The sequence below is a fragment of the Trichosurus vulpecula genome, chromosome 5 (assembly GCF_011100635.1).
Source record: "Trichosurus vulpecula isolate mTriVul1 chromosome 5, mTriVul1.pri, whole genome shotgun sequence".
NCBI lineage: Eukaryota > Metazoa > Chordata > Mammalia > Diprotodontia > Phalangeridae > Trichosurus > Trichosurus vulpecula.
In genome coordinates this window covers 93,306,478-93,330,946 of record NC_050577.1, presented here as the reverse complement: position 1 = coordinate 93,330,946, position 24,469 = coordinate 93,306,478, and the positions used below count along the sequence as shown (strand labels likewise).

Below are 24,469 nucleotides of genomic sequence, written 5' to 3'. Positions count from 1 at the left end.
GGGGGAGAGAGACTGCAGACGAAGCAAAGGCCTTGGCATGACTCGAAGATGAGGCTGTGGCCAACTGGGGGGCAAGCATCTTAGAGAGGGGAAAGGCCAGGCTGGGCTGAGGGACCAAATACCAGACGCAGAATCCAATGGTTATGCTTTTCCTTAGCTTGACCAGAGGATGGTAGGGTTGGAAAAGGTTCTTGGGGTCTAGCAGCACTCAATCAATTAACGAGTATTTATTAAGCACCTGGCACTGGGGATAAAGGTACAAAGAATGTGAAACAATCTCTTCTCACAGGGAGCTTACATTTTAGCCTCCAGAGCATCATTGCTATTTGTTCTGGAGTGGGGACAATAACCTAGGGCATGTCTGCTATTCTAGAAAGACATAACACAGGCCAAAAACTTCCTGGGACCAGTCAACTGTGGTAGTTAATTTAAACTAAGTGACGAATTTCCTGACATTGAAGCCAAAAAGTTATTTCAAGAAGAAAGAGAAGAAAAGGAAAAATTTTGCTAATAGTGCCCCCAACCTATTTTTTTTTCTAAAGAAATGACAGGAAAATTAAAAGTTTAAATGTTTAAAATTTTTAAAAATTTAAAAAATTTAAAAATTTTAAAAAAGTTAAAAGTTAAAAATTTAAAAGTTTAAAACCCTTCCTGTAGAGGATGGCCATGTGAGTAAGATATTTGTGTTAGGATGTTATGCTGTTCTACTGCAGCTACTTGGGACTTTGTATATGAAGAAAGCCTCAGCAAGGTCCAAATCATCATCGCCATGACGATCATCATGATAATGATAATTTGCATTTATGTAGCATTTCATGGCTATAAAATGTCTTCTGCACATGTGATCCTTAAAACAAGCCTTATGAAGTAGGAGGTATATTATTACTTCCATTTTATTGGTGAGGAAATTAAGCCCCAAGAGAGTTTCAATGACTTGGTAAGGTCACAAAGCTATTCAGGACATAAAGTGGGGGCTTTTTACTCCAAGGTCAGTGCCCCTTCTGCATTACTACACCAGGTCAAAGTATGCCAGTGGGTCTGGAACCAGGGAAGGAGTTAGAACATCAGACATGAGGGGCTCATGACAAGGAGACCTTGAAAGTGAGGAACCTTCTACTTTAGACTAACTCCATGGTTTGTTGTTGTTAAGGCAGGAGCCAGTCCTAGGGAAGGTGTGGTCAACTTGAGGCACCCAGATGCCAATCAGATTAGGAGTTTTTTGTCTTTTCATGCCCAGGATTCCTTTGTCTGCCTGGTAAAGAATATAGACTTCTTCTCAGAATAATATTTTTTTAAAATGCATAAAATAAAATACACAGGATAAGAAAGGAAACCAATTATATTGAAATTGAAATTAGTTACCAAAATACTTTTTAAAAAAAAACCAAGTCCTTGAACCCTCAGGTTAAGAACCCTTTGCATTAGAAGATGTCAAAAAGATGGTCTGGTTGGAGGGGAGAGAAGTTCAGAGATAAAGGCAATTTCTGATCTACAGCTTATGAGTGGATCGTGAAACACTATCTGGCAATATCTTCCCATGATCTTGACCTTGAAATTAGGCCACCATAAATTTAGGTGCCAGACCTCCAAGAGAAACTTGCAAAAGCAGAATTTTGTGATGATCTCCTGCCTCATCCCACTCCCCAGCCCCAATATCCTTATCCTGTGGTCAGAGGGGAGTCTTCTCTATCTGACCTGAGTCCTCAAGCCCTATAGGATCTGCTTAGGCTGCAGGAGGACCTCACTAACCTCTAGTGTGAGGGCCCGCTGAGCCTTTTCTAGGGTTGCTCTAGGGTGGACCTTTGGGGTCCACCTTCACCCAACTCTCACATGGGGCTCCTAGAAGCAGTGGCATGTGCCATCTCAACAGATGAGCTAAACCAGGTTGAGTGTAACTGATGGGCCTCAAACCCTTTAGGGGGATGTCTAACCCAAGCATGTGAAGACTTGCCCAGTGGAATGGGTGGATGAGAACAATTTGTTCCAATGGCCATGAAAGCGAGGTAGAGCTTGGTCAGGCATCAAAGATGCCAAGGTCATTCACTGCATCCCGGGCCATCACCGGTCACCTTGACTTTTGCCCTGTCACTGACCTTCGATGCCTCAGGAGGAGTTGGAACAACTCTGCCTCACTTAAATCCAATTCACATACATGTCAAGACATCACCCATGAATGATGTCAATGGTCCTCTTCAAAAACAAACGACAAACAATATCACAATATGCTGGAACAGCATGCAGAAAAAAACAGAGGCATCCAACACTAAGAAGCTACCTCTGGGGTGATTAAAATGAATAGGCAAAAATGTGTAGGGGAATGTTTAAATCTCTAGATTCATTCTTTCTTACGCTTCATTCATTATCAGAGCTAGAGCTGGAAAGAAGCTCAGGAGGCCGTCTAGTCCAGCTCCTTCATTTTATGGAGAATACTGAGGTTAAGTGACTTGCCTAAGGTCACACAGGTACTAAGTGTCAGAAGTAGGATTTCTGACTCTAGGGCCGGTGCTGTTTCCATTGGACCACACTGTCTTGGGCCAGCATGCTAAAAGTAATAGGTCTTTTTTAAGGCGTATGTTAATTTGTACTAAGGAGGATATAAAGCTGAATTTGATATGCTTAGGGGCATGATAGGAGCAGGGTCAAGGGAAGAGGAGCACAGGGCGAGGGAGCTACCTGGGCCTGGGTCACTAGAGGGGAAAGGATATGTTCCGATACCATGAGATGTGCTCAGTATCTGCTCAATAAATAGAAGACATGGTATTTCCATGTAATATTTCGGACCATGTAATCATCTGGCACCTGTGTGAATAGCTCCAGTCACAGAGACTCTACTACTTAAGAGTTCTAATTGCGAGAAAGCTCTTTTTATTATGAGCAGAATTTGTCTCCATTGGGCTTCTATCTGCTGGTTTCAGTTTTGTCTTTTGTTGCTAGCCAGAATATGGGTTCTTCCACTATTCTCCAGACTGAGTACAAAGTACAACCAGGATAACCAATCATTCACATACCTGCTCTCTCTCTCACACATATGCACATATAGCACATATAAATGTATATATGTCAAGTATGTATTATACTAGATAGAATATGTGTAAAATTATAGTATTACATATATTACAGTATATATAGTAGTACGTCTAGTATATATATATATATATAACACATATAATATATAATCAAGTATTTTACATATATAACACATACATGTATCTCACGCACACACTCTCCATTTAAGTCCTATTTTGATCCTTAATCATGGCATGGTGGTAAGCAGGTTTTGCCAGATTCCTCCGAGGCCTACATGCTGTTCCTCACACATGGCACTCTATCTCTGGCCTCTGACCTTGACCTGGATGTCTCCCATGCGTGAAATACACTGCCTCCTCGTCACTGCCTCTTAGGATCCCTTCCATACTCACCTCTGTTTCTCTTTGTGTTAGGGGCTTCTAGGGTGGTAAGAAGTATAGACCAATGGAGGGTATGTGTACCCTGACATCTTTACCACCCTATGGGAACAGCAGGTAAACTAACCACAACAGTTAAACAGAATCAATATACAGCTTTCCTTATTTTTTCCCATCATCTCTAACATTCAAAATCTTTCTACTCAGTTTAGCATTTTTAAATATCCTTTCACCAGACTGTTTATTATGATTATTGGTTACTATTAACACTAATAACTAACATTTATTGAAATAAACTGCTTTGTAATATGGCCTCTCACCTCATCAATCAACTGAAATTGCAAAGTTTCCAATGACCTATTAATTGCTGAATTTGACGGCCTTTTCTCTGTCCTCATCTCCTTAACCTCTCCATAGCATCTGAATTCACTGATTGGTCTTTCCTTCTGGAAATCTCTGTCTTCTATAGGTTTTTGTGACCTTGCTTTCCCTCCGTTTTCCTCCTACCTTTCTGACCGCTCCTCAGTGTTCTTTGCTGGTTCATCATCCATATCATATCTCCTAAATGTGAGGGATCCCCCCAGGATCTGTTCTGGACTCTCCTCTCTCTCTAAGCTATTTCACTTGATGACCTCATCAGCTCTATGCAGAAGACTCTCAGATCCATACTCTTTCCTCACTTCTGCCTCTTGGAATCACTGATTTCCTTAAACACTTAGCTCCATCTTCTATACGAAGTCTTTCCTGATTTCCCAGCTGCAAGTGCCTTCCCCTAAATGCCAATTATATTATGTTTATTTTTTAAAAATTATTCTGTATATCTGTATATGTTATCACCCCCAATATTATGTACATTCCTTAACAGCAGGAACTATTTTTGTCTTTGTATATCCAGTGTCTACCACAGTGTCTAACATTATAGTAGATGTTTAATAAATGCTTGATTGACAGAGAGCTTTTCTCAGAACAACCCTATGAGCTAAGTTCAGTAAGCCCTCTTCTATGGGATTTCCTTACTTCACTTTATCCCACCCTGGAAGGGAAAAAGAATAGCGTTTAATACCCTGAAGTGGTAACATTAAGTACTTGGTGACATCAGCTGGCATCATTTTTAAGCCTACAAAAGCACAGCCCTGCCAGCTGGGAAAAGAATTTCCCATGATCTTTACCTTGATAGCTAGGGAGGGATAATTAAGGTTCCCTCCAGGGAAGTAAAGTCTAGTGACAGTGTATAAGTGGAGAGGGCACTGGAATTGGAAGACCTCGGTTTGAATCCCAGCTCTGTCACAGACTAAAGGTGTGACCACTTTTTCTTTCCTTCAGAGGCACTCTAGTTTCATCACCTGTAAAATGGGGGTGTGGGGAGGGAAGGTAGAAGATTGGAATAGATGATTTTAAAGTTCTTCCAGTTGTACCATTTTGTCATTCTGTCTTCTGGCAAGTCAAGATGAAGGGAAATGAGTCCACTGGGATATCCCAGACTACAGTTCCCTTAAGTGATATTTCTTAAACCAGGGAGAAACAAGATCTTGAAGAAAGACCAAAACCCCACCCTCCAGGGAGGCTATCACACTGATGCACCCAGAACTATAGTAATCACAACCAGCAAAATTATACTATCCACCTGCTCCTACCCAGGCAAATTTTCTCTCTCCCTTTCAAAGAAGGATGACCCTGTTCATCCCAGCTATTCTAAGTCCATTATATCACTTCCCTGATTTCTCTTTCTTTCAGAGCAGGGCACAACCTGTATTCTTTCCATCCTTCCATGTCTTCAGCCTTCCTTCCTCTCTGCTTTCCTTCCTTCTTCTTCCCTCCATTCCTTTCTTTCTTCCTCCCTCCCTTTCTTTTCTTTCCCTTCTTTTCCTTCCTTCCTTCCCTTTTCCTTCCTTCCTTGCTTCCTTCCTTCCTTCCTCCCTTCCTTGCTTCCTTCCTTCCCTCCCTCTCTTCCTTGCCTCCTTGCTTCCTTCCTTCCTTCCTTTCTTCCTTCCCCACTAGAAATGTAAGGTCTTTGAAGGTAGTTATCCCATCACCTACCACAGTGTCTTGCACACAAGAAACACTTAAATTCTGGTTGAACTGAACTGAATTTCTATTCCACTTCTTCTAGAGAAGTTCTAGCTTACTTAGCTGCCCATTTCCTTCCCAGAGCAAGGGATATAGACTTTCGTCCTTACATCTCTTTGTTTCACCAGGCAGCATGGGTGTACTCTGTGAAAAGCCCCCAGACATCTGTCAACAAGGAGGTAGGTGGCGGGGTAGGGCAGGATGGGCTGGGATATTGGTGCATGACTGTAATGTCTGGGTATTTATGAAGTCTAAGGGTGTGTACTGTTTGGGTGTCTGTGTACAAGACAAACCACAGACTTTGGCTGGGGGAGAAAGGAGGTATGACAGGACTCAAAGAAAAAGTTTGATTCTCACTACTTTAAGCCCAGGTCTATGTGACCAAAATGGGTGGAAGGCTACAGAATTACCGAGTGAAATTTCAAGGGGTGAAGGTGGGAGTAGTGTGGCAGGAGGTGTCCTATATTCCCAGTCTTCAAAACTCCCTCAGTATGGCACAAACCAGATTAAAAGGTAATTGGGAAATGTTTAAAAAAATAAATAAAAATACAATAAAACACAGATGATGTTAATTTGCGGTTTTCTAAATCAATACGTGCCCTGCAGGGATCCATTTCTTTTTGAGTTTGATACCACTGCTGTTGACAACCAATTTAGCTAATACACTAGCTAATCTACATTGGAATGATGTGGACAGATCGCCACCTACATTGTTCTACCCCTACTTGATAAGGTGTTCTAGTTTCTAGTTTGATCCTAATGAATGGACCTGGCCGGATGATAAACAGTTCAGCAGAGGCTACTCAGAGAATCCACAAAGTTAGAAGTTACTTATTTTCTCCTTTCAATCCAGTGAAAAAACAACATGGTAACAGGTGTGAAAAGACCAAGCAGACACTTAGTGGCTGTGTAACCTTGGGCAATTCTCAACTTGTTTCCTGCGATGGCTGCCTTTTAGACCCCTCTGTTTCACCCTTCTGCTTCTATTTCCCATTTCACAGACGGTCTTTGTCCTCTACCTTCACTTGTGCTATTTCCTACACCCTCCTTGCCCAAAGGCCCTCCTGGAAGGCCCTTGCTCCCCCCCATTTCTCATGCAAAGCCTAAGGATGAGAATGACAGAGCAGAGCATAATTCCTCTAAGGCCTACCTTGAGAACTACCTCTAAGAAGCCTTCCTCGACTGCTCCAGGCCACGTTTTTCTCTCCCCAATATTAAGCTCCGAAAGCACAACTTGTCTAAAAGAATCTGACACCTGGTGATACCAGCACCGTGGAGAGAGTGCTGGGCTTAAGAATCAGGAAGACACGGGTTTCAATCGAAATTTTACTACCTGTGTGACCATGGGCAAGTCACTCAATCTCTCTGGTTCTTCTTCTGACAAATGAGCATAATAACACCTGTAGAGCCAACCTTCCAGAATTACTGTGAAGCACTGGTGAGATAATATGGGAAAAATCTTTGCAAACCTTAAAGTGCTATACAAAGCTACTAATATTAATTAATTAATACTAATATTAATTATTAAATCTAATATCAGATTTATCATTTCATATTTAAGTTGTATCTCCCCACTTGAACTAAAATAATTGAAAGCAGGGATCAAATCTAATACAGAGTATCCTCAAAGTGCCAATAGTTTAAGCTATTAACACTTAAAACTGCACTAAGACTTTTGAAACACCCTCTACTTCCATATTCTCCATGACATCCAGGCCAGTCTCAATTCAACACACTTGTTAATCTCAATAACTTCAATGGCTTCTGAAAAACAATGTCTCTGAGGCTCTTCAGTGGCAATCTGAGGAGGAAGGGTGGCAAATCTCATTGCCTGCGGGCCCTCACTAGGGGCATTTTTGGCCAGGGACTCCAAAAAGAGCAACTCTTTTACAATCTCCAAGGAACAGTATTATTCTCCTTAGGAAATTATGGTTCTTCAGGGTATTCCTGAACAGAGGGCATCCTTTAAAAAAGTTAGAATACTACTCTGATATTGGATAAAAGCCATCCAATTAAAGAGCCCTGCTTGTTACTATGGGCAGCTAGGTAATCAGTAGATAGAGCATCAGGCCTGGAGTCAGGAACACCTGAGTTTAAATTCAGCCTCAGACACTCGCTATGTGACCCTGGTCAAGTCACTTAACCCTGTTTAAATGAGTTTTCTCATCTGTAAAATGAGTTGGCGAAGGAAATGGCAAACCACTCCAGTATCTCTGCCAAGAGAACTCCAAATAGGGTCATGAAAAGTCAGACACAACTGAAGACAACTGAACAACAATCTGTTACTATACAAGCTGGTCAGAGAATGCGGAATCACAGGAAAAGGCTTAGGCTGGATGAGGAATCCATTTGGGCAATTCACACAAAGCTACTGTTTCCTCTAGAGCAGAAACTCTGGGTAAAATGAATTTCTTACCAGATTGGTAGAGACCATTCTGATGGCTTTTGCATAAGCAAAGAGGTGAGGAGAAGAAACTGACCCTATGTCATTTTGGTTTTCCTAGGTATGGCATTAATCTTTGCTCTATATATACAAGGCATTCCCGAATCCCTGCCATCCATACTGCAACACACTGACTAACAACAAAGTTCAGGAACTGGGAAGACAGGAGATTTGTCATTTCAACTTTTGATCAACTAAGGGTGGAGCAGAAAATGTATTCTGTTTCAACCCTTGCTGAAAATCTTTCTGTGTTCCACTACACTTTCCTCTCTTATAAATAAAGTCTAGGGGAGGGGGAACTAGAACACTCTCACATAATCCAGGACTTGATTGAATACCACATGTACTGTTTTTAAATTGTTTCATTTGTCTCCCTTGTTCTTTCCAACTAGAGCGTAAACTCCTTGAGGGCAGGATCTATGTTTCCTACTCTTCTTAAAGAAACTACTGCAGAACTGGATATGTACCAAGCTCTCAATAAACATCTAGGATGATAAACTTAGAGCTGGAAGGAACCTTATAGATGACTGAATCACAGGATCGTAAACTTAGAGCTGTATAAGAACTGAGAGACCATAAGTCCAATCTCCTCGTTTTACAGATTTTACAGACTGAGACTGAGAGGTGAAGTTGCTTGCCCAGGCCCACAGAGCTGGTGGTATCTGAGGCAGGATTTGAATTTAGTTCTTGTTGGCTTTAAGCCCAGAACTCTATCTAACATACCACCAAGCTGCCTTCTATTTTCCCTCATTTACAGAGAAGACACTCACTGCTTAATTGATAACTGAACTTTTCTTATCTGACGGAGAATCTTGCAGGGACTAAGGGCTGTTATTCCAAACATGAACTCCGATTTTTTCATTTAATTTAAAAAAATTTGAACTTAAAACACACAAAATAATATTTCCATATTTGCATCAGAATGCAAAAAAGAATCTCCATTCCATGCTTTTTTTCCCTTAAATGTATAAATTCCACACACTGATTTCAAAACACAAACTCTGGTGCAGATGTTGTAGGAGGATGGACTGAATTTGTAGTGAGCCAAGGCATCCCCATGTGGTTTGTTACTAATTCCTATTATTAACTTACTTCCTTGTGATTTGCCTATTTTGTCCAAGAGTAGAAGGCTGAAAAAAACTGTGGCTAATTAAAGGTTAGGTTAGCAATACAGTACAGTGGGAAAAATGCTGGATTGGGAGTTAGAAGGCTTGGCTTTTGAATCCCAAGCTCTGCCACTGTAGCATCTCACTTCAGCTTGATGGGCTTCCGTTTCCTTCCCTGCGTGTTTCATTCACAGAGGTTGCTTGGACTAGGCAACGGAAATTCCAAGATCCCTTGCAACTCTAAATCTATTCTCCTAAGCCTCCAAGTCTCACCTAAGAATGAGGACCTGAGGGAAAGGGCACAAGGTAGAGGATTTCTGACTGTGGGGAAGCAGGAAATAGGCCCTAGATATAAAGTACTACCTGGAGAAGATGTTTTGAATATCTAAACTGATACTCAAAGGGGGTACTGAAAGCAGAGATGGAAAGGCACTAAATTCTGACTTCATTCTTCTGCCGTTATTCATATCACAGCTTGGATTAAAAAGCACAGGTAATCTTAAATGGGGGGCTTTAGTGAAAGGTTCTTGCTGCTGAAAAGACTTTTTTATTTATTTCTTTTTTCTTTTTTTTTTGCAGGGGGGAAGGCAGGGCAATTGGGGTTAAGTGACTTGCCCAAGGTCACACTGCTAGTAAATGTGTCAAGTATCTGAGGTCAAATTTGAACTCAGGTACTCCTGACTCCAGCGCCGGTGCTCTACTCACTGCGCCACCTAGCTGCCCCGAAAAGATTTTTTTAAAGGAAGGAAATAAACATTTATTTACTTTGAAAAGTCTTTTAGTTAAAAAGAGAATACCACTGCTGTGATGGGCAGTTAAACAATTCTGAGTGACCACTGATGTACTAATGTAAAAACCGAAGCAATAAAATAGCGGTCAAGCCATTACGGAGAGCAGCACTGCTCAGACGTAGTCCTACCAGTGAGAAGCAAGGACAAAGTTTGAAAGAGTACAACAGGAATCAATAGAGCTGGATACCAGCCCCTTGGCTAATCCCTGGCAGCGGCAGTGGTCCTTACTACATACTGTTTGCTTCAAGGAAGAATACCTTTCTCCTATTTCTTGACAGAAATTTTTAAAAAATTAATCACATTTTACATTTATATCTACCTAGAAAAATTCAAGTGATTATCAGAGGAAACAGATTAGGTGGCCAGGAGACTAACCATCAAATAATTTATCAGATATCTGTTGAGTGCCTACTAAGTGCAAAATACGGTGCAGTAAGCACTGTAGGAAATACTAAGAAGTCTCTAAGGATATAAGACCACCCATTGGTCTTATTTATTTTCTAATTTACCCTACCATAGTAGCATTATCCCTGGTTAATCTTTCTTTTAGGTACATAACCATGTTATCACAGACTACTTAAGTTCTCTGTTGACATGAACAAAAGTTTGGTTTACTCTCACCTGGATAACACCTAGAGAAAGGGGTTATAAATCAAAATCATTACCTGCCTACCTACCTACTACCCTAAGGAAGGTGTGGACCAGCAAGTTTAGGTAGGTCTGCCTTGGGCTCATGTTTTAGATTGGATCAAAGATGATATAATTGATTCCTCAAATGTAATGGAGTACAAGAGAGAAACTGGGGAGAGGCAGAAGAGGTTTCTAATGAGGAGGACCATTCAAAGGTGATTTGAAGCATTGCAAATTTCCAGAATATAATACCCCTACATTCAAATGTAAGAGGTTTCCAAAACCAACAATTTGGGGGTTATGTCATTTATGGTTTTCCATACGACTTTTTCCTCCATTAGTCTGGCAACTATACATGCTACAGATTCAAAGAAGTCATATGTTGTTTGTTTTTTCCCCCACTACCCAGGATTAGGATACAAGAGGCAGAAGTCTCCGGGAGTAATTTATACCATTCCTGATGGGGCCAACACAAAGGATGAAGAATTCTGAACAGATGAATAGGATGGGCCAAAGACATGTTCTCATCCTACTGGAGGCAGCTCTAAGGGGAAAGTAAGGCCAAAGATCAAATTCTTCTGGGCAGGAATTTAACCATGGAGGCACATGAAAAATTACTGGGAGTATAGCCCTGAGAGAACAGAGGGCTTGGGAATAGTCACCTTTTTACCATGGAAAAACATTTTTCAGAGGGGGAAAAAAGGGTACTTGGATGAGAGTACATAAATCGAGACCTTAGATAGATGAGGAATCAGACCCACCCAGAGAAATTAAACGATGTGTCCAATATCTTTTAGATAGTAAATATCAGAGGCAGGATGGGCATTCAAGTTCGGTTCTGTCTCGGCTTCTGACTGACTGTCCCAGACGCTGCTGCTTTTGATGGTGTTCATCCCTCATTTTCAGAGAGGACCAAAGACATTATGGGTGATGCTAAAATCCCACCGAAAGCTCTGGAGCTCCAGCTCCAGGCTTTAACTCTTTCAGAGGTAGCCCAATCTGTAGTAGCAAGCTACTGAGCCTTTGACTCCCCTGAGGACACTAGAGAAGGATTCCAGAAGGAGGCCTGATTTTCCTAACTCCAAGATCAGAGTTGATCCTTTGAGTATGGGTACTTCTAACACTATGCAGGGAAGTAAATATGACTTTTATATGGGGGTCTTTGGAAGCGAGGAAATGACCCGATTTTAAACTTCCTGACAAACAGGCTTCCAATTCTCGGTCTTCCCTAATGGGGCAACCATTCATCAGCGTTCATGAAATGGTAAAGACTAAAAATGGTCTCACCAAGGTTCCCGTATCTTGTACCTTCTAGGCAAAGAGCAAGCTTAAATTTGATTCTATAAGGAAAGCACATATTCATTCATTTACTCAACAAAGATGTTCTAAGCACCTGCTATGTACAGAGCACTGTGCTAGGGTCTGGTAAGATATAAAAGAAACATCCCCTGCACTCATAGAGTTTCCAATCTAGTGTTCAACTTTTTCTATGAAGCCTCATATGATAGATCTATAGATAGATCTCATATAATAACTCCATACAATATAATAATATAATAATAATTGTATAACTCTATACAACACTGACTACTCTCTCTCCTGATTGCCCATAACATATAATAATAATTAATTCATATTTCTAGATCTCAAGCTGGAAAGGACCTTAGAGAACATGTAGTTTACTGCCCCCCCCCCCCCCCCCCCCCCCCCGGCTTCCTTTATAGACAAGGAAACTGAAGTGTTTAGAGATCAAGGGATTTGCCCAAGGTCCCAGAGATAGTACATCAGAGACGTCTTCTGACTCCAGATACTGTGTTCTTTTCACTGTCCCAGGACTTTTAAGGTTTACAACTCTCACAACTCTACAATATAGTACAGAGAAGGGAGGAGAGGGAGGGGACCTTTGAAAGGTGGGAACTTTTAAATAGTGGACTAGAGTCCTTGTAGCCTTGCACTGGTATGGGAAACCAGCCCCCTGGTATTCTTTACAACTCTAGAGACAGCCAAGTGTGCATCTCCTCTGGGTTCGACCATTTCTCTCTCCAACTGTCCCTGCGACCAACTGAAATAAGTCCCTCAAGATGATATGCAGCATGGCATATTGTACACAGTAAAGGCAACACTGTGAGAGGATCAACTATGATTGACTTAGCGCTTCTGGGCAACACAAGGATCTAAGACAACTCCAAAATGCTCATGATGGAAAATACCATTCACATCCAGAGAAAGAACCGATGGAGTCTGAATGCAAATTGAAGCATACTATTTTCACTTTATTTTTTCATAGTTTTTTTCCCCTTTTGTTCTGTTTCTTCTTTCACAACATGACTAATATGGAAATATGTTTTACATGATTGCACACATATAACTTACATCAAATTGTTTACTATCTTAGGGAGGTGGGAAAAAATTTGCAACTCAAACTTTTATTAAAAATGAATGTTAAAAATTGTCTTTGCATGTAATTGGAAAAAATATAATACTATTTAAAAGAAAAGAAAAAAAACCCTGCCACCTGAGGCCAAGCTGTCTTGGTACTTGGTATGTGGGCATAAACTCACATTAGCCATTACATCTACCTTGCCTCAGACTTCTCGATACTTCCTATCCCATACAAATATCCATCCCTGCCATCTTCATTCTATGTGCCATGCCACTGAGAATGTGCCCAAATCAAATAGATACCCCAAACTCTTCTGGACAGGATGTGCTGATCAAATCCCCTATGAATCCATTCACCATTTCCTGGCCACCACTCCCCCATATGGATTGTCTTTCCCTATTAGAAAGTAAGCTCCTTGAGGGCAAGGAATGCACTTTTTTATTTGTATTTCTAAAGCTTAGCACAGGCAAGCAATGAATGAATAAATACATTATATTCATTCATTCAATTTCCTCAGACTCTGATAAAAGAAATTCAAAATTACCTCCAAACCAAGGGGCTGTAAATTTACATATTGTTAGCTGATCAGACTTTAAGCCTTGTTCTGCTTTGGTAGCTGGTTTACTCCCCCTTCTCCCCCCCACCCCAAGCCCCACCTTGCCCCCCAATGCTTCAAGATTCATTCTCTCTCAATTTGATTACCAAATGAGATCCTCAAATATGGATTATGTTTACCCACTTCACACAATACACCTCTTTAAAACCAAAACAACAGCTAAAACATAGGAATTCAGGTTATTCATTAAAACTCCACCCCCCCCCACCCCCCCACCAAGATGGTGTTTTCTTCTAAAGGAATGTCAAGAAAAATACAAGATTAGAAATCTGTATCCACCAAGTACTATGACAGATGCCTTCTGGACTACGAAATCACTTCAGAAACAAGTCATTTTAGACACAATTCATGTTGACTGCATTGAGTGTACCCTAATCATCACAGACAGAGAGATACTCCACCAAACTTTTCATCTAAGGCCTCCCTAATTAAAACCTCTAAGGTAAAGATTGCTAGAAGTAATAGAGTAAGTAGAGGTTATTTAGTAAACTTATGTACATGCATGAATCTCAGTGTTTATTTCCAGCTGCCTACCACAGTCTAGGACTGGGGAATGGAACGGTTTCCTACCGAAAAGGCCATGGGGTTCTGACTGGCGCCTCGCTGTACTTCGGTTCTGGTCCTTGCGTTTCTTGCTCCCCCTGAGGCTGCCAAAACGCTTCATGAGCTGCCCCGGGCACCGGAGCGCCGGCAGCCTGAGATCATATCCAGTGCTGGAAAAAGCAGCGAGAGCCTGGAGCTGCCCAGCGTTAGCCCCCTGGACACGTGGAGGAGCAGGGAGGAAAGGCAACAGATCCCTCCTCACACACACAGCCTTTTAAGTTTCCCCAGCTCAGGTGACAACCTGTCCAATTCTGAAGGATCCACAGGAGGGGCTTTTTAGACCAACCCTGGAAAGAAAAGGGTCGGGGGAAGCAAACAGGAGCCAACAGCCAAGGTATCTACACAGGTCAATCCCAGGTCTAGCTCTTACTGTACTGCCTGGAGTCTGCAGAGGGCAAGAACAGTTTGAAATGTCCACTGGTTTTGCTGTCCGAGCAGTAACAGCAGCAGCTGTGGCCTCAAGAAGTCAGTCTTTTCCTTAAGTAGGTAAAAAGCTGCCAGGACCTCAAGCCGAATCTCACCCAGCAGATTTGTTTATGTACTAAAGGTCAGGAACTCAATGATAAGCTCCAGGATTTTTTTTAAGGAGGGGAGGATAAAGACTTAATAGGCAAAGGAAGCCCAAGCCCTCTTGCAGAGAACTGTCATGTGCATTTGGGCATGATGTCTCTTTAAAAAGACTGTAAAAGGAAACCACCCTGTACAGACAATTCTTGGCACCAACTGGCTGGAGCACATTCCCATTATGACATGACATCACACAGCTATTTTGATTCATGCGTTCTAGGTCCCCCCTGGGACGGAACAGGAGGGCTGCTTCTTGATGAAATAAGAAGTAAGTAACTGGTTTCTGATCTGGAAACTGCTGGGCATCCAGTGAATGAAATGAAGGTTGATTCCTTAATGAAGGAACACAGGGTTGTCTCATGAATTGAACTCGTGTCTGCAGTAACTGCATAATTTCCCAGGGCTCTGGACTTGAGGAAATCTTCCTAGCCTGCATATGATGTGCTTTGAGAAGACTGATTTTTTTTTTAAAGAGGATGTTTCCAAGAAATCCCTAAATCCTTTTGCTACTTGTCAAACTGACTTTAAAGCTTCACCAGAATACTAATATTGATCCACATTTACAGAATGCTTTAAGGTTTGCAAGGTGCTTTCTCCCACTCAGACTCTGGGAGGTAGGTAGTGGCAAGTATTCTTACCCACATTTTGCTGATGGGGAAACTGAGGCTCAGAGGCCAAATGACTTGCCCAGGGTCACACAGCTAGAAACAGTGAGCAGACTGAATTTGAACTCAGGTCTACTAGCTCTCACTTTCACAGGCTAAACTACACTGGAAAAAAGCTTTGGTCAGGAAGGTTTTGGCCCTGGCTCTAAAAATTAGCCGGAAGATGTGTCGTTTTGTCAAGCCTCAGTTTCTTCGTCTGTAAAACGAGTAGATTAGATGAACTCTAAAGTGTCTGCTGTAATGATTCTGATGGGACCTAGATCCTTTTTTAAAAAGTTCTTTCTCTCCCACCTTTTTTCTCAATTACCAATGAGCTGAGTGCGAGACCATATCAGATCAGTAATCATCAAAACGAGAAAATAAACTGTGTGGATTCTACTGACTGCCCATTATTTGGGCACAGAAGAAACCTTCGAAATTGAAATGCCATGTGTGATGAAAACATAATTGTTAGTTATCTCTGGCATGACTGACCTTAATCTGTAGCACGTCTGGAAGCAAAGGGGCAGGGGGAGAAGCTATGAAAACAACCCATGGATGGCAACTTTCTGGCAAAGCCCGGGCCAACAGGCAAAAAAAATAACCTATCCATTGTGCACAACTGCAGTCCAGCTTATTTCCATGTTTTTCCTTTTCTTTCTCTTCCCAGTTCCCTTGCTTGTGGCCAGGGCCACTGACTGACTCATTATCTTTGGAAATAATGGTCCTTCCCCTCAAATCCCCCCTCAATAACTCAAATAAATCAATATTCAACTCCCCAAAAGGATATCCTCTCAATTGGAAAAACAGAAAGGAAAACCAAGAAGTGGGAAACTACCTTATTTTTATAGGATCATATATCTAAGAGTTGGAAGGGACCTGAGGATCATACTTGCATTTACAGCTGAGGATACTGGGATTCAGAGTGGTTAAGTAACTTGGGCAAAGGATTTACCTGTAGGCCTCTGCTTTTTTTTTTTGTGTGATATATTTGATACCTGTAGGCTCAGAACCACCTACACTGAACAAGCCACATAAAAAAGAGCAGTGAGTAAATAGACCCACGATCGGAGTTCCCCACCAATCCTGCTTCTGATGATTCTGACTTTTCTTGGATTCTAGAGTCTTCTTGCCTTAACCTACCACACCTGCCTGGCACTCTCTGTCATAGTGGACCACCTTAGATTTGACTTTTTGTATTCCTAAACCTGTGGTATCTGTCAGGCCCTTTTCATGATTATAGTCATGAAAGCCAGGCAGGATTTGGACAGGCAAAGAGAAATTGGGAGGATGTATCAATCAAGTCTATGCTCAGGTGGATGTCATAAAACTGCAAGTCCCATCAGGAGAAAAAACTAGTTCCAGAAAGCATAATACAGATGCCAATCCTGCCAAGCCCTGAAGCTCAGATCTTATCTCAGCCAAAATTTGACAAAGGGTAGCTCAAGCATTTTTAGATTTCCCTCTTAGGTTTCCTCTGGGCCATCAAATGGATGCCAATAGTAATAAAATTATTTTTCTTTTTTTTTAATTAAAAAAAAAAGCTTATATGCTTCCTCAGGTCAATACTTCCAAATTAAGTATACCAATAAATAAAAACTGGCAAATTTAATTTTCAAAAGTGCAAACTGGAAGTTAAAGTCTTAAAGGTCTTTTTATTTTCTTCATGTATATTTTAAGTGTTCATACTATCTTACATCATGACATGGTATTATCAATTATACAGGAAGAAAGTTCTCTAGGCCTGTTTGCTCATTTTTAAATGAGTAGGTGGGACCAGATGACATTTTAGGCTTCTCCTAGCATTAACATTTTATGATTCTAGGATTCTATGAACTATAACACACTCTCCAAATTTGTTAACTCAAAGTTAGTCTAAAAGGAATTAAAAAAAACTCTAACATTTGCATGCCCTAATTTCCATGTATTTCTCTTTGTGTCTTCATTCATTCATTCATTCATTCACTCATTCAATCTGGTCCAAAACATTCCAACCCTAGCTAGAGGCAGAAGTAAAGTCAGCACAGTTTTCTCTCTCTGTGGCAAGGCCAGAACTTATCAGTTGCTATGAACTGAACTCAGCATGAAAACAACCTGAACGAATCCAATGCCTGGCATGGTGCTCTCCAGCCCCTGGAAGGGAGAGCTCAATAAATACTTAATGACATGGCTGGACTGGCCTTTGGGAAGGAGACTGAATGCTGACTTCTACAAAGCAAAGTCAAGAATTATATGACTAAGGCCAGGTTCTTATCCTGTTATGAAGGAAAAAAAGATCTCAGAGACAGAAGACTGATCTTACTCACAAATGTCATCCACACTGATCAGATGCAGAAGAAAATAGTTCTCTTTTCAGTCTCCACTTCTGTCTTCTGCCTCTATGTAATCAATTAATAAATCGATCAATAAGGATGTATTGAGCACCTACTGTGTGCAAGGCATTATATTTAGGTGCTGGAAATACAGCAACAGAAATGAAATAGACCCTGCTCTGAGGGGGCTTACAATCTATTGGTAAGGCAGTCAACAGGCATATATTGTCTAATGAATTAGGAGAGATGATACAGAAAGGTTCTGTGCAAAAGTAAGGGTTTAGCACAGTGCCAAGCACACAGGTACTTAATAAATGTACATAATAAATGCTTACGGATTGTCTAGCTGAGTAAAATTTTTCAGAAAGTTTTGAACGGGAGGAGCTGAGGATTTTGACTTTAATTAAGTGCTGTGGCCAATACTAATGAAGTAACTATGCATGTCACTGGAGGACTTTGTCCCGAGGATACCAAGGTATGCTAATATCTCATTCAAACTTCACCAGGCATAGGACCTGCAGGCGTGTGCGTATATGGCATGATTTCAGGTGGATGACATTCTCCTTACTACCAGGTGTTTCTTCTATTTGTATTAGTATGTCTGAAATTACTTTAATGGGTAAAGGGTTACAGTTGGTTGTGCCATAATTGCAGAAAAAAAAGGCTTAAAATGTGGAAGGGGAAACACAGTAACTGAGATTCAAATTGAAATGTAAATATTTGATATAAGAAATTTTCCATCAGGTTTTTAATAGAAAAGGAAAAATTATGAAGGCACGAGGCTCCCGGTGGAAGGGGGAGGTGAAGCGAGTATTACCAAAGTGGGGAAAAAGGACACATAGAAAGCAGAGGCTGGGTATAGCAAAGAGAGACTTAGATAATTGTATGGTTCTGCCACAAGTTGGCTGTGAACCCACAGGACAGTTGGAAAAACATAGTTATCATACAAAATTACAGAAAAAGAAAAACTGTTTGGCTCAACTTTGAGCCTGTATTCACTGTGTTGCAAAAAGGCATTCCAGTTTATGTTTGTTTAGGAGACTATGGGAAAGGGCCTAAGAGTACCTCGGGCTACAATGCTGGGCCATTACAAAGCTGCCCCTCACTCCATGGGAATTGGCAGCTACAGGGGTGCCTTAACAATCACAGGGGTGGGGATGCATACCGGTATGGGAGATTCCATAACAGAGACTCCCCTGAAGCTAGGCCTCAGGTGTTTCTAGCATTAGCTAATGCCTTCATATCTACAGTAGGCCTCCAACCCAAGCCAAGTGAAACCCATCAATTTGCATATGAAGCCACACCAAAAAATGACATGACACGAACAAGAAACCTAGCCAGTCATGCAAATCTTTTATTTTCTACTAGATGTTTTGGTTTCTATGACATATAATATCTGGATACTTGGAAACATCTAGATGGCTAGGTAGAATTCATGCCTGTGTTCCTCTGCCCTTAAATTATAAACTCCTGGAGGGTAGCAGTGTGTTACTCATCTTTGCATCCTTAGCACCTAGTATTGAATTTTGCAAATGGTAGGTGCTTAGTAAATGTCTGTTAAATGCAATTATTTAAAAATCTTGTGTGTCACGGACAAAACTGATCACATTCCCTCCTCACTCTGTGTCAGAGAATCCTTCTCTTCATTCCATTCTCAGCTCACGTACCTCCTTCTACATGAAGCCTTTCCTAATTCCCTCAATGTTAGTGGCATCTATCCCAAAGGATCTTCTATGTAATTACTTGACATTTATTCTGTATGTACTTATACATGTACCTGTTTTATTCCTTATCAGGATACAAGCTCTTCTTGCCACTAAGAATTGGTCCATTCCTTGTGCCTAGCACAGAGCCTGGAAACACAGTAGGTGCTAAATAAATACTTGCTGATTGAATCAAGGCAGGAGAAGTAGAAAAGGGGAACAACCAGTCAATGGGAACCAAGAGAATTTGTGATATATAGAGCTTTGATATTTTGCAAATTGCACAACCTTTTCAGGGACTCTTGAGTTATTAAAGTTCTAAAACTGGTCAACCAGCTCAGTTTTTTAGAAGGAGGGGCAGGGAGGGTTACTGCAGTGCTAAAACATCCCCCACAGCAAAAAATTATCTGAGGTCAAGCTCCAATGGTCTAGCTGGCTTTACTGTCTGCCAGGGTCCACTCTAACTTTGGCTAACCATTTTACATTAGGTCATTAGGGGAACCATAGGAAAGGGTCTGTGCATGGCCCAGGGCTGACTATCTCCACTACGAGGGTACTGGAATCAACATGCTTCAATGCTGGGTGAGAAGCTATACAGAGAACAGCATGCGTTTGTGCTCAGGACCAGACAAACTCTGCAAATCCTTGAAGAACAAGGACAAGATGGCTAGGACTTGAAAATTACAAGAGTAGGAGCCACAGGAAGAAGAAACAGGATTCCAGTCTGTTGGCAGTAAGAAAGTAGGGAGAAGATCAGAGCAACCAATGTAGGGAGCCCCTATACGTAAGCTCATCAGCATATCTATTGGCTATATTGGTTATTGATTTTGCTCAATTTCTGAAACACAAAGATACAGATTCTTGCACCAACCTCTTATAAGGTACTTAGGTGGTTTTCAAAGTGTTCTTACATCTACTGCCTTTTAAGATTCCCACAATAACCTTGTGAGGAAGACAGGCTAAGTGGTCGAGTTCCATAAGGTTATGTGTCATAATAAGCATTTAATAAATGTTTATCGATTGACTGACTGAAGTCAGTTGTATGGCTGGGACTGGAAGCCAGCTCTTCTGTCTGCTAGTCTGGGATGCTTCCATGAAATCATGCTGCCTTCTCTATGTCTCATTAGAATGTTGAGGAAGGGAAGATACAGCAGCTAACTAAAAAACTTTTGAGACATTCATGTGACAATGCCTGAAAAGTTCTCAGAAATCCTTGGAAGGACTGCCATGATCCAAAAAAAATTCTGTTATCTAAGAGGGTACACCATTCCTCATATAGAGTTGGAGGCAGTAGCAGTAACATGAGTGAGCGCATATTGGCTACCACTCTCCCTTTGGTTGCCACATATTTGTTGCAAAATACTGTGTCGTGTTTCATGGAAAATTCTAAAGGTCATTTCTGCGCTGGGTGTACTAAGTGAGAAGGCTATGTCATCTCATCAACATCTAGGATGTCTCTTTCCTGAGAACTATTTGTGAGGCTATCACTACGGAGAACGTGCCTCCCTTCCTTCCCTCCTGCCCTCCCTTGCTAGCAGCATGACCCCCCTTCCAACTCTTACACGTTGACAGTTTTTCCATAACCTCAGCCTGAGTTAGAAGCCCATCAGAACTGTGGCTACCCCGACCCCTCAGAGTGAGGCACCGTATGACTTTTCACAGGAGAAAAGAATATTATATCACATTGACTCTTGGTAAAAACGTGTTGTACAGCCACAGTGACCTCACCCTATTTAGAGCCCAGGACACTCAACCCACTCTATACAAATCTAACAATTAATAAGCAACTGTTTTTTACCTTGATCTTGTGAATTATAGAAATCTTTTTCTCCCTGCCAAAAGTTTGTACATTCTATATAAGTTGCTCTGAGTCTCACCATCTCACCCCCCATCTCAAACTTTCTACGTATTTGACCTTTCTCAGAAATAGTCTAAAGACTCATTTGAGTGAGATACCTGCATGAAGATACCTGTAGCTTATGTTCCCCAAAATGCTGCAAAGGTTGAAGAAGTAGAAAAATTCTATGAATCTCTATGACAAGATTCTCCAAAACAAATGAACATTTACTGAGAGGATGGCAAAAAAAATGCTGGAAAATATGGCTTATGTTTGAGAAGTTAAAGAGGCCAAAGGCTTATGTAATCACAAGGCTCATGTATATATACTGTGAACATTTTCTTCTAAAAAAAGGAGTCCAAAGATAATAGACATGACAAGCAACAAATATCAGCAAAAGAAAAAAAAGAAATTAACTGTATCTTAACAGAAAGAAAATGCCTGGGTACTGATGGTTAATCATATAAGAATCAGTTATTTATGTATAATCAGACCATCAACTAATTAGAGTTCACAATTAACAATGAATTATTAAAAAAAGGCTAAAGAGGAGAATAACAAAACACTCTGAACAACCGCTACTATGTTACCAAAGTCGGAAAAAAAATATTGACCATAATTGTCGCCATTTCCTGCAAAGACTCAACTGACATAAACAAATGCTACAATAAAGAGGCTAAATGATCCCAGAAACAAATACTTGAGAGCCTTGCCAAGCAAAAAGTAATGGCAAAAAGTAATTAAAAAAAAAGTTTTTGATTTATATGATCAAAATATGAGAGTCTTCAAGGCTCTCCTGCAACAGGGAATCTCTCAATCACGACTGCACAGTTTGGTCAGAGTTCTAAGGTTTTTGCAAAGTTGTTTCCCCATCACATACATTGTGATCATCTCATAAATTAGTTTCCTGGCTCAGTTAACTTCATTCTGCATCAGTTCATACATGTCTCTCCCTATTTCTCTGAATCTATCATATTCCTTATTTCTTGTGGTGCAACAAAATTACATTCATTCATAAATCACAATCTGTTTAGCCCAAATGATGGAAACCTAATTTTTTTCCAGTTCTTTACTATAACAAAAAAGTGCTGCTATAAACATTCTTGTATATATTTTTGTACATTTCTCTGTCACTGACCTTCTTCAGGTTCATGCCTAATAGTAAGATTGCTTGGTCAAAAGTTATTTATAATTTGGTGATCTTTTAGATACAGTTACAAATTGTTTTTCAGAATGGTTAAACCAATTCATGGCTTCACCAAAAGGATACTGCTGTGTCCATCTTCTCGTATCCCTTCCAACAAATTGCCATCTCTGCCAAACTGATAAGTGTGTGAAACCTCAGCGGTGTTTTAACTTGCCTTTCTCTTATGATTGATCACTTGGAATATTTTTGCTATGGATGTCTGATAGCTTGCACTTTTTCATCTGAAAATTGCCTACATATATGACCTACATCAAATTGCCTGCCATCTTAGGGAGTGGGAAGGGAAGGGAAGGATGGGGAAAATTTGGAACAAAAAAATTTTTAAAATAAAAAATGAATGTTAAAAATTCTTTACGTGTAATTAGAAAAAAATAAAATACTACTAAAAAAAGAAAACTGCCTGTTAATCTCCTTTGATCCTTCATTTATCTATTGGGGATTAAAACTTATCTTTTCAACAAAAAAGTTCTCCCAGTGATGTGGTATGTTTGCAAATCTTGTAACACTATAATCCTTGAAGAATCAAAGTTGGGAATGATCAAAGAAAAATGGAGAGAAACAGCAGAAATACATAGATCGTAGCAGGTTTTCAGTGATGACCTATGCTTGAGCAATGGTGTAAAAGATTTCATCAAGGAAATGTATGGGCAGAATACACAGGGTTCCATTGTTTATTTTCTATGAGGGCGCCAGTTCTTTGGTGACATAAAGATGTAATAGAGAGCATGAGTTCCCTGATTCCCATTATACGTAAAGAGATTCAGAGCACTTACATGGCCTGCCAACACTTCAAACTCAATAAGGTCCCCCACAGAACTCCAAAACCTCCTTCTAATTTCCTTATTTCTGGTTATGGTTAACCATTCTCCTAGTGACTCCTGGATTCTTCTCTCTCTCATGTTGTATATATATAGTCAAGTGGAAAATCCTCTGGCTTCTATTTCTACGTATCTTTAATATTTAATGGTTGCCTCCTTTCCCACCCAAATACCACCACTCTAGTAGAGGCCCTCCTCACTTCTTTCCTAGATTATTATAACAGTCTTACCAGTTGGCCCATAGCAAACAGGTGCTGCAGTGGATAGAATGATGGATTTAGGAAGACCTGAATTTAAAACCTTCCTGAGATACTTTCTAGCACTACGACCTTGGGCGAGTCACTTACCCTCCATTAGCCTTCAGTTACTTCATCTGTAAAATGGAGATAATCAAAGTACCTCCTTCACAGAGTTGCTGGAAAATCAAATGAGATGATATAGGTAAAGCACTTAAATTAGTGCTTTATTAATGCTGGTCATTATTGTTGTTCCGGCTTCTAGTTTTTTTTTTCCTCTCTCCAATCTAAACTTCATAAAGATGGATAAGGGGAGACTTAATCTGAATTAGGGTGGGGGCTATGTTATATCATCCTTTTTGGTTATGTCTCCTCGAATTAAAATGTAAGTTCCTTCAAAGAAGGGACTCTGGTCTTCCATTCCACTTTTGTCTCTGAAGGCATCCAGACAATGCTGGGGACACCGGAGACACTCCATAAAGCCCAGGAGCTTGAACAATCTCATCTCAATCACATCTCAATAGGAATAACAACAATTTTGTGTTGAGGAAGGTAAACAGAAGACTCCACAAAATGAAGGTGCAAAGGGGCCTGAGGGAAGGAACAGAGATTATCTACAACTTTGTAGATAAACTCTCCTAGGATCAGGATTGCTGGCTCTAACTTGGCACTCTGCCTTCTGGTTAGGACCCTGGCGCTTAAACCCCCCATGTTTCTCATTCCAGCTTGACCGTTGTTCCCTGCTACCTACCGTGGCTAAGCCCTGGGATTCATTTCTGCCCCTGCAGAAAGCATCCAAAAAGATGCTGGCTCGGCCAGTCAATTCTCTCAGAATTAAGGTCTCATAGGCAGTGGAATCTTGCACTCACACTTAGATTAAATAAACTAATCAACTATAAACTTATTCTGCTGCTTGCCTTCCTGGATTGTTGACCATACACCTTGTGTTATCTGTGTGTGCTTGTTAAATTAAATCTTATAAGGGACAGAAGCAAAAAGGGAACCCTCTGAGGCTAAATTGGATTTGGTGGCACCCTCCTTTTCCTGTAAATGCATAATATATCAGACCTCAGGCAGAATTTTGACTTCATGGATAGAAACC

At 40.7% G+C, this 24,469-nt stretch overlaps 1 protein-coding gene across 2 annotated transcripts in view; it reads right to left on the bottom strand.

The window, feature by feature from the left end:
• Positions 1 to 24,469, bottom strand: part of PRKAG2 (protein kinase AMP-activated non-catalytic subunit gamma 2) — a 459,590-nt gene that overhangs the window by 216,523 nt on the left and 218,598 nt on the right. The window contains exon 1 of one of the 2 annotated variants that reach the window (XM_036758526.1): positions 14,011 to 14,594. The exons of the other annotated variant lie outside the window; for it this stretch is intronic. Within the exon in view, the coding sequence (XP_036614421.1) occupies positions 14,011 to 14,104 (94 nt within the window). The 5' untranslated portion in view covers positions 14,105 to 14,594. Of the gene's footprint in view, positions 1 to 14,010; positions 14,595 to 24,469 lie in introns of those variants that run through there. 2 annotated transcript variants of the gene reach the window in all.